An 11,445-nucleotide genomic window follows, 5' to 3' on the forward strand; every position below is an offset into this window, starting at 1 on the left:
TCAACTGAAGAATGTGGCTAGGACTTGGTTCGATCAGTGGAAGGAGGGTAGAGATGAAAATCACAATATCCGAGTTGGGCCTGTTTTGAAGAGTCTCTCTTGGGCGTTTCTTTCGCTAAAAATTTAAAGAGGCTAAGGTACGGGAGTTACTTACACTGAAAAAGGACTCTTTGAGTATGCATGAGTATGGTTTGAAGTTCACCTAGCTTCATGCTATGATCCTGAGATGGTTAAGAATATGAGTAGGATGAGCTTGTTTGTCATTGGCTTGGGTCGTGCATCAAGCAAAGAGGGCAGAGCTACAATGCTAATAGGAGACATTGACATATCAAGGTTCATGGTTTATGTGCAGAAGGTTGAAGAAGATAAGTTGAGGGACAGAGAAGAGTATAGAAATAAGAAAGCTAAGACAATGAGTCCGGGCAACAGAAGAGTAATGCCAATCGGTCATCATTTCAATAGATTCAGATGGGTCCTGCCCCATCATCTTTTAGTGCACATACACTTACAAGGATGAGAACTACGGTCAGAATTCCATAGCTAAACATGTAATTCACAGGGTAGTGTAGTGCAAGGGGGTAGTAAGGCTCCTGCCTGCACCAAGTGTGTTAGAAACCACTCTAGTGTTTGTCGTGAGGGCTCCACTGGTTGTTTCAAGTGCGGTTGGATTAAGAATTTCGTCAGAGTGTACAAAGAACAAGAAAGGAAGTGGTAATGGGGTAAATAGAGCCCAGTCTTCATTAGTTGCTCCACGAGAGAGGCCTGCACCTCGGGGAGCTACTTATGGTACTGGTGGAGTAACAAACCTCTTGTATGCTAGTGAACCATTCAGTGTCTCCATACTTGTTGGTAATCCATTCTAGCAGAAAGAGTCTATCATGATTGTCCTATTTTCGTCAATCACAAGAGTACCATTGCTGATTTAGTTGAGTTAGACATGGTAGACTTCGATGTCATTCTTGGTATGGACTGCCTTCATACCTGTTATGCCTCAGTTGATTGTAGAACTCGAGTAGTCAAGTTTTAGTTTCCAAATGAGCTAGTCTTAAAGTGGAAAAGCAGTTTAACAGTGCCTAAGGGTCGAATCATTTCGTACCTTAAGGCGAGGAAGTTAGTTTCTAAGGGGTGTGTCTATCACTTAGTCCGATTTAATGACTTTAGTGTTGAGCTACCTCCTATTCAGTTAGTGCCAACAGTGAAAGAATTCCCAGAAGTCTCTCTAGATGATTTTCCCCAAGCCCCCTAAGAGAGATAATTCGGTATAGATCTCTTTCTAAATACTGGTCCTATCTTTATTCTGTCATATAGATTGGCACCAGCATAATTAAAAGAGTTGAAAGAACAGTTGAAAAATCTGTTAGATAAGGGTTTCATTCGACCAAGTGTCTCACCTTAGGGCTCTCCGATCTTATTTGTGAGAAAGAAGGATGGTTCCCTTAGGATGTGTATAGATTACCGTCAATTGAATAAGTCTACCATCAAGAATAAGTATCCTTATCCAAAGATAGATGATCTATTCGATCAACTTCAGGGTGCTTCTTCTTTTCCAAGACTAACCTTAGATTAGGCTACCACCAATTGAAAGTTAGAGAATGAGACATTCTAAAGACAACTTTTAAAACCAGATATGGGCATTATGAGTTTTTGGTCATGTCGTTTGGGTTGTCTAATGCGCCTGCAATATTCATGGGTCTTATGAACAGAGTCTTCAAACCGTATTTAAATATGTTTGATATCGTCTTCATTGATGACGTGCTAATCTATTCAAGGAATGATGAAGATCATTAGTCAACTCAGAATAGTCCTTCAAATTTTCAAAGATAATGAGTTATACGCTAAGTTCTCAAAATGTGAATTTTGGCTTACGTCTGTGGCATTCTTGGGCCACATTGTTCCTGGTGATGGGATTAGAGTTTTACCCAAAAGATATAAAAAGTTTAGAGTTAGACTAGACCCACGTCTCCAACTGACATAAGGAGTTTCTTGGGTTTGGTTTGATACTATAGAAGGTTTGTTGAGGGGTTTTCATCTATCTCGTCTCCTTTGACCAAGTTAACTTAGAAAATTGTTAAGTTTAAATGGTCTGAAGCTTACGAGAAAAACATTCAAGAGTTGAAGAAGAGGTTGACTACTGCCCCACTCTTGACCTTTCCAGGATGTACTCAAGGTTTTGTGGTATATTGTGATGCAAATAGAGTTGGTTTGGGTTGCGTGTTAATGCAGAATGGCAAGGTTATAGCTCATGCCTCTAGATCATGAGAATAATTATCCAACCCATGACTTAGAGTTGGTTGTTGTAGTAATCTCCTTGAAGATATGGCGTCACTATTTGTATGGTGTTCATGTGGATGTCTTAACTTATCACAAGAGCCTACAATATGTGTTCACTCAGATAGAGCTTAATCTCAAACAAAAGAGGTGGTTAGAACTTCTTACAGATTATGACATGAGCATTCTTTAGCACTGAGGTAAGGGTAATATTGTTGTTGGTGCCTTAAGTAGGTTGTCTATGGGTAGTACAACCCATCTTGAGGAATAGAAAAGGGAACTGACAAAACAAGTGCACAGACTTGCATGCCTTGGAGTCCGACTCATGGATTCCACAAAAGGAGGAATAGTGCTGACAAATGGGGTTGAGTCATCATTAGTATCAGAAGTGAAAGAAAACAATGACCAAGATACCATTTTGCTTGAATTGAAGGCAAATGTTCATAAGCAAAGGGAATTAGATTTTGAACAAGCGGGAGATGGTATTTTGAAGTATAAAGCAAAGTGGATAGTCTACAAGAGTGGATCATGGAGGAAGCTCATAGCTCCAGATTTACCATTCATACGGGTTCCGGAAAGATGTACCGCAATTTGAGAGAGGTATATTGGTGGGAAGCTATGTAGAAGGGCATTGCTGAGTTTTTTGCCAAGTGCCCGAATTGCCAGAAAGTGAAAGTAAAACACCAAAGGCCTGGAGGGTTGGCCTTAGAACATAGAAATTCCGGAATGGAAGTGGGAGATGATTAATATGGACTTTATCACAGGGTTACCAAGGTCTCGCAGGTAGCATGACTCAAGTTGGGTGATTCTTGATAGAATGACAAAATCAGCCCACTTCTTGCTGGTAAAGACCACTCATTCGACAGGAGATTATCCAAAGTTATACATTCAGCAAGTGGTAAGACTTTATGGAGTCCTAATTTTGATCATTTAATATGCAGGTGCACAAATTACTGCACAGTTCTGCAAATCTTTCCAGAAAGATTTGCGTTCAAAGGTGAACTTAACCATTGGTTTTCATCCACAGATGGATGGGTAAGCGGAGGGTACTATCTATACCTTAGAAGATATGTTCAGGGTTAGCGTGATTGATTTCAAGGGAAATTGGGATGATCACCTACCTCATTGAGTTCGGTTTCAAAAACAGTTACCATTTAAGCATCCAAATGGCTCCATACGAAGCTCTTTATGGGTGAATATGTAGATATCCTAGTGGATGGTTCGAGGTTGGTGAAGAAGGGTTAATAGGACTAGATCTAGTTCACCAAGATATGAAGAAGGTGAAGGTGATTCAAAAGAGGTTTAAAACGACACAAAGTCGTCAAAAATCCTACAAAATGTTCAGAGAAGACCGTTGGAGTTCGAAGTGGATGAGGTTGGGTAAGAAGGGGAAACTTATCCCCTGGTATATTGGACCTTATTGCATTGCTTAGAGGTTTGGCAATATAGATTATGATTTAGAGATACCATAAGAGGAAAAAGTTCATCCGGTATTTCATATCTCTATGTTGAATAAGTGTATGAGCAATCCTTCATTGATTGTACCAACTGAAAATGTTGGGATTAAGAATAGCTTATCCTATGAAGAAATTCCGGTTCATATGTTAGATCACTAAGTTTGAAAGTAGAGGATAAAGGAGGTTGGATCAGTCAAGGTACTTGGAGGAACAAATTTATTGAAGAAGCGACTTGGAAATCTAAAGAGGATATGAAAAAGAGATATTCCCATGTCTTTGAATCCGGAGAGAATGCATATAAAGGTACTAATTCTCTTCCTAGTACTTTATAAACTATGAGTATGCATGTGGTTACTTGCTTTTGTTTGTTGAGTATTGAACTTGATGTTACTATCCTTAGCTTAGTGAAAGAAATCTCATTCGAGGATGAATGATCCGAAATGGGAGATATTGTAACATCTCACAATTTCAAAAAGGTAGGAATAAACTAAGAAACTAAAAATATTCATTTTTAGAAAGAAAGGGGGTAATCTGGGAAAAATTGACTAAGTTAAGAAAGTGAGTTTTGGTCATTTTGAAAAGACCATAACTTCTAGCTCAAGATGAGTTAGGGTAGTTCTTGATATGGTTGGAAAGACCTTGGAGAGGTGTTTTACGCATTTTCGATATCGTATGAGGAAGATATGCCTATTCAAAGTTGGGTTGTTTAAGTAAGGAAAGTCCAAGAATTTCTTTCTATAATGTTAATTGAAATTATTATTTTAAGGTTCCAAAATATTAAAAATTCATCAAAACTACACGAACGGCAAGGTGACAAAATTATCAAACCCAACAAGTCGTAAAGGCTTGGGGTGAATATAGAAAAGTTCTGAATGACAAACAAAATTGCCTTAACAAAGATATGACTGAGAGGGTCATTACACCCTGACACTCTCCAAAAACCGAACCACGTATCGACGATGATTTTTTACGTCCACGAGTTTCAATCACCCAAAATGGAGCTCAATTGAGGGAGATATCACCAAAAACAATCTTGAGAAAAAGAAAAGATCGCATATGGTGTTATTTTACAAAATGAGACGGATTAATTCATTTGTACTCTTTAGGTAAAGGGTCTGGATTGTGGCAGACTAATAAAATGTTCCTCGCAACTGTGGAGGTAAAACTTCATGACCACAATGTTCAAAGGGGATCAAAGCGGGTTAGCATCTTATTAGATTGCGACAAGGAGAGAATACGAATGCGAAGGTAAAATGTGATACACCCTCATAATTGTGTTAAGGACACACAACTCGTAAACCGTAAAAATTAGGATTTTGTGAATGTGGCAAATCCCCCCCCCCCCGAACATGAACTCGTTACTGGGTTACACTAGCCGAAGCACATCAGCTAGTTTGTCCATTTCTAGAAAATCCAACGGGTGCTCAAGATTTATTCAGAATCCTATACGCACAAACAAAATATGCTATCAAACAAAATTTGAAAATTTTAAAACTTCATACCAAGGTCTTCTCGAAAAAAAAAGTGAGTCCCGCCCAAGATCCAATGAAGCCTCAGGATCCACACAAAAGATCGTTCTAGAACAAACTCAATGTTGTGGAGCTAATAGAAACTTTTGATTGATGTCAACTGTTCATGTTTCAAAAGCTCTAAAACATATAAATTCGTGGAAAAATCAAATCAACGACAATGTGACTGGGATGCAAGGCCGACTCAACAACATTGGGGGCATAAAACAAAACTGAAGAGAGGGACCCTAATATTTTTTTTCATCATATACTTTTATTTAAAATCTACTTTTCTAGCTATATTAGAAGTGAATTCATTAGGTACTGTTTTATGATCAATTTGTTTTAATAATTCTTTTTCAAATGGTAATATAGCCCTAAACCCTAAAGAAGTTTTGATTAATTTAAATTTCAAAAAACTTCTTTCAGTTTATGTAATAGTTAAAGAAACTGTTAACGATATTCTATAAGCAAAATGTGTATTTGGAAAAGAATCAAGTCTTTTTATTTGGTTGACTATTTCCGTTAGATCATTATCTTCTACTTGTATTGTTTCCCTTAACAGTTTTAATACAAAAAATAAATCTAAACTATCAATATTAGAAGAACTATTACATGTTAAATAAGCTCTAGGTTAAGACAATGTTTTTTTAATTCTCATCATCTCTTGATCTCAATAATTTACCACTAAATAAGAAATTGAAAATATTTTCATATGCTGTAATTGGTTCAAATATATTTTAAAGTGAAAAAATAGGTTGATCTACCCTACATATATAAAGCAATAAACACTAAAAGATTCTTCAAGGGACTTGTGACTTCGCTATCCATATTTACATCAAAATGTTTCTTATGAATTCAGGTTTATTTACATCAAAACGTTTCAAAGTGTGCGCTTTTTCCCTCAAGTTTATGATGATAGGGATATGTAACTCTTTTACTTGATTTTATCTATTAGTAATGGAGTATCATACACTTCTCTCTAATATTTTCTAAGTTAATTTTTAAAAGCTTCTTGTGTTGAAATATGAAATGTGTTTTTCTGTTAATTATAGATTCTAACATTTAGGTGTCTCGCCAAAGCTTGAAGCAAAAGACATATCCAGGTGTTGTTGCAAGACAGACGCAGACTGTAAACATCTTTGTGGCGATATATCTCTCTATTTTTGTGATGGTTAATTGTGTGAATGTGCGCATCGTCCTCCCAAAAATCGAATTACAAAAACTAGTGAAAACATAAATTGAAGAATTAAAATTCATAGCTTGAAATAGAACGGTAGAATATATTTGGAATTTAATTTGTGTTTCAATGTAGCTTGCAACATGGCATTACCCAAATAAGAAAGCTTATCATTTCCTTCCATTCTGTTTCTATGTAACTTCTAACAAGGCATTAGCCAATTTATAAAGTTTATTGGTCCCTTCTTTATGTCATATAGCTTTATTTTGATAAATAATCTCACATTCTTATTTCTTTTTAGTAGCATTTCTCTATAAAAAGTTCATTTTTTTTGAGTTGAACTCCGAAAAATACATTTTGCCACAAAAAATTTGAAATACTTTAAGTTGAATTCAAGAATTTTAAGAATAACAAAAAGTTGTTTTCACTATTTGTTTTCTCCAAAAGCGTAAAATCTGGAAAAAATTTAACGAAGTTAAGAAAGTGAGTTTTGGTCATTTTCGAACGACCATAACTTCTAGCTCAGGATGAGTTAGGGTTCGTTCTTGATAATGTTGGAATGTCATGGCATAGATCTTTCTAACTCTATCGAGTTTGCGCTTTTTCGATATCGTATGAGGAAGATATGCCTATCTGAAGTTGGGTTGTTTAAGCAAGGAAAGTCCAAGGTTTTCTTCATACAATTTTAATCGAAATCAACTGTTTAAGGTTTAAATGCTCCAAAATACTAAAAATTCATTAAAACCACACGTGCCAAGGTGAAAAAACTATCAGACCCATTGAGTCGTAAAAGGTTTGGGGTCAATATGGAAAAGTTCTAAATTACAAACAAAAAGGCCTTCTCAAAGAGATAATTGAGAGGGTCATAACACCCTGACATCTCCAAAAAACAAACCACGTAGCCACGATGTTTTTTTACGCCCACGAGTTTTAATCACCCAAAATAGAGTTCAATTGAGGGAGATATCACCAAAAACAATCTTTAGAATAAGAACAAATCGCATATGGTCTTATTTTAAGAAATGAGACGGATTAATTTATTGTAATGTTTAGGTAAAGGGTCAGGATCGTGGCCCACCAATAAAATTTTCCAAGCAACCGTGCAGGTAAAATTTTATGATCATAATGTCCAAAGGTAATCAACGCGGGTTAGCGTCTTATCATATCGCGACAAGGAGAGAATACAAATGCGAAGGTAAAATGAGCTACACCCTCATAATTGTGTCAAGGCCACAACAATCGTAAACCATACAAATTAGGCCTTTACGAATGTGTCCAAGGGTCCCCCCCGAACATGAACTCGTTACTGGGTTACACTAGCTGAGGCACATCAGCTAGTTTGTCCATTTCTAGAATTCTCCAACGGGTGCTCAGGATTTATTCAGAATCCTATGCGCACAAACGAAATATGCTATCACACCAATTTTGAAATTTTCAAAACTTCATACCAAGGTCATCTCGAAAAAAAGTGAGTCCCACCCAAGCTCCACTTTTGCCAAAATGAACAATAGGTCTTGAAATTTGCATAGAAGCCTCAGGATCCACACAAAAGTTCGTTCTAGACCAAACTCAATGTTGTGGAGCTAATAGAAACTTTTGATTGATGTCAACTGTTCATGTTTCAAAAGCTCTAAAACATATAAATTTATTGAAAAATCAATTTAACGACCATGTGACTGGGATGCAAGGCCGACTCAACAACATTGGGGGCATAAAGCGAAACTGAAGAGAGGGACCGTAATATTTTTTCTTTCATATTATACTTTTATTAAAATCTACTTTTCTAGCTATATTAGATGCGAAGTCATTAGGTACTATTTTATGATCAATTTGTTTTAACAGTTCTTTTTCAAATGGTAATATAGCTAATTCATTCAACTTCTCTTTAGACTTTGTTGATCCTAAAGAAGATTTAATCAATTTAAATTTTGAAAAACTTCTTTCGGCTGTTGTAGCGGTTAAAGAAACTGTTAACATTATTTGATAAGCAATATGCGTATTTGAAAAAGAATCAAGTCATTGTATTTGATTGAGTATTTTCGTTAGATTATTATATTCTACTTATATTATTTTCCTTAACACTTTTAATACAAAATATAAATATAAACCATCAATATCAGAAGAACTGTTACATGTTAAAGAATGTTCTAGGTTAAGACAATATTTTTAAATTCTCATCATCTCTTCATCTCAATAATTTACCACTAAATAAGAAATCAAAAATATTTTCATATGCTTTAATTGGTTCGAATCTATTTTGAAGTGAAAAAATAGTTTGATCTACCCTACATATATAAAGCAATAAATACTAAAAGATTCTTCAAGGGACTTGGTGACTTCGCTATTATATTTACATCAAATTGTTTCTTATGAAATTCAGGTTTATTTTCATCTCATATACAATTTCCTTTGCACAAATCATAACATTCATTAGTACCCCGCGTAATTAATTTTTTTAAATGGGCCCCCAAAATATATGAAGCCCCAAGCAATTGCTTTAGTGGCCTTGGGGTTAAGACTGTCATAAACGAATTGGATCGCTGTAGGAATGCTCGTAACCCGTAACGATGAGATGGAGTCATTTTCATATAAATGACCTAGAGGGTTGTTACGTGTAAATATTTGGCCAATTCATTGTGTGCATTTTATAATACGAATAATAAGAAACTGACACCAATTAATTGTGAACGTGCTTTCTATACATCCATATGTTATTTCATAATTTGCACCCATTTCTAGATTCTTTTGTGGTGATATCCCACCCTATTATTGTTATGTCGCATGGTGTGAATGTGGGAAACAACCTCCTCAAGGTAAAGTTTTATAAATTGAAAAATTAAATTTTCATGGGATGAAATAAAAATAAATAATAAAAGTTGGGAAACCTATTTTTAAGTGATGTACAACAAGGCATTAACTAAATAGTAATTCTTATTGTTTTCTTTCTTCATGTCCCATACCTTTCTTCTGATTAATAGTATGTCATTAGAATGATATTTGTATTCTACATTAATTATCCGTACTAAAACATAGCCTTTTTTAAGAGGGGTGTTTGATGATTAAAACATTTCATCTTTTTTGAAGTTGAACTAACATGAAAATTATTAGTTCGAGACCGAATAACATATTATTTTAAGAAAAATATTAACAACTTATAAACTTCAAACTCTTTTGCCTCTATTTGATTGTGCGATACTTTATATTCTAGATGAGTAATTTATTACATTGAAAATATTAATTTTTATGTTTAAATATATTTTGTGATTCCATCATATAAGTCAAAGAAAAAATTACATAATTATATTTTCCTGTTTCATTTAATGCTACTTTGACTTTATTAAATTTGAATACTAGTAAATTTACGCGCGCTTCGCGCTAGAATTTTATATCACAAAATTTTTTTATAAAATAATAATTTAAACCTGTCAGTCATTAAAACTAAAACACTGTACTATCTTATATAGATTACGCGAAACAAACATTAATAATGTAAAAGAAAATGAAACTTATTACATCTTATCTTTTTTTTTTGAGATAAGGGTAACATATCTTATCATTTATCCTTAATATCATAAGTATAAATTAATGAGTTTAAAAATACATACCAAGATCTGTAACATAAGCAATGATGTTAGTGAGTCACTCAACACAAACCAAGTAGACAAATATTTAGTTGATAAAGGTAAGTTATCTTATCATTTAACCTTAATAACATATGTAGAAATTAATGACTGCAAAATACATATAAAGATCTGTAACATAAGCAATGGTGTCAGTGAGCCACTCAAGTACACAAATATTTAGTTGTGAAGAAGAAGAAAAAAAGAAGAAGAAAGGTTTAGGATTTTCGTTGTTTTAAAATGAGAGGAAATCCCTCTATTTATAGCCAACAAAGGGTAGCCTGCACAAATGTTTATTATGCCTTATTGGAAAGGTAACAACTATTTGGAAAAGTTTCAACCCTTCGTAAAGGTCATAACCTTTCATAAAAGCACAACTTTTCATAAAAGTTGCAACTCTTTTTAAAGTCGCAACTTTTAACGTTAGTCACAACTCTTCATTAATGTCGCAACTCTTCATAAAAGTCATAACTTTTAGTAAAAGTCACAACTTTAAATAAAAGGCGCAACTCTTCATAAAAATCACGATGTTTCATGAAAGGGGAGGACTACATCATCATCAAGTGACTTACTGAGCATAAAAAAAATTAAGATATGGCTTTCAAAGTGTGGGTGTTTTCCCTCATGTTTATGATGATAGCATTATGTAAGTCTTTCACTTGATTTGATCTATGAGTAATGGAGTATTATACATTTCTCTCGAATATTTTCTAAATTAATTTTGAAAAGATTCTTATGCTGAAATATGAAATGCATTTTCCTATTAAATATAGATCCTAACATTTAATTTGATAGGTGTCTCGCCAAAGGTTGAAGCAAAAGACATTCCCATATGTTGTTGCAAGACAGACGCAGACTGTAAACGTCTTTGTGGCGATATACTTCCCTATTATTTTGATGGTGAGTGGTGTGAATGTGGGCATCAGCCTCCCAAAGGTCGAAATACACAAACTAGTGAAAACATAAATTAAAGAATTAAAATTGCGTAGCGTGAAATAAAAGCAATAATATATTTGGAATTTAATTTATGTTTCAATGTATTTTGCAACAAGGCATTAGCCAGTTCAGAAAGCTTATTGTTTTCTTCTTTTTGTCATATACCTTTATTTTGATAAATAATCTCATATTCTTATTTTTTAGGAGCAATTCTCTATAAAAAGTTTTCACTTGTTTTTTTAGAGTTGAACTCCAAAAAATACATTTTGCCACAAAACTTTGAAATTCAACTTTTAGTTGAATTCAAGAATTTTAAGAACAACAAAAGTTGTTTTCACTTTTTCCCCCAAAATTACTCACCAAAATTTTTAATTTGTATTCATTGCCAAACAAAACTTTAATTTTAAAACATATATTTTTTTTGAAAATAAAAATTATGTTTTATAAAATTTAACAAAAAAATATGGCCAACCGTT

The 11,445-nt window shown here is 34.2% G+C and overlaps 1 protein-coding gene and 1 long non-coding RNA gene across 2 annotated transcripts; both read left to right on the forward strand.

Moving 5' to 3' along the window:
- Window positions 1–226: 226 nt before the first annotated feature.
- Window positions 227–863, forward strand: LOC107017145. The gene is made up of 2 exons (XM_015217420.1): window positions 227–433; window positions 570–863. Exons 1-2 carry the CDS (start codon window positions 227–229, stop codon window positions 861–863), a joined length of 501 nt encoding a protein of 166 aa, XP_015072906.1.
- Window positions 864–10,605: 9,742 nt separating this feature from the next.
- LOC114074353 lies at window positions 10,606–11,057 on the forward strand. Its single transcript, XR_003574726.1, has 2 exons — window positions 10,606–10,679; window positions 10,829–11,057. It is a non-coding gene; the product is annotated as an uncharacterized LOC114074353 (long non-coding RNA).
- The last annotated feature ends 388 nt before the right edge of the window (window positions 11,058–11,445 follow it).

Source organism: Solanum pennellii, chromosome 1 (genome assembly GCF_001406875.1).
Source record: "Solanum pennellii chromosome 1, SPENNV200".
NCBI classification, from domain to species: domain Eukaryota; kingdom Viridiplantae; phylum Streptophyta; class Magnoliopsida; order Solanales; family Solanaceae; genus Solanum; species Solanum pennellii.

Excerpts from the sequence above, each read along its gene's own strand:
- LOC107017145 (XM_015217420.1), top strand. The coding sequence starts at position 227 with ATGGTTAAGAATATGAGTAGGATGAGCTTGTTTGTCATTGGCTTGGGT. Across the intron at positions 434-569 it reads TGAGTCCGGGCAACAGAAGA|TGCAAGGGGGTAGTAAGGCT; the intron begins GTAATGCCAATC and ends AGGGTAGTGTAG.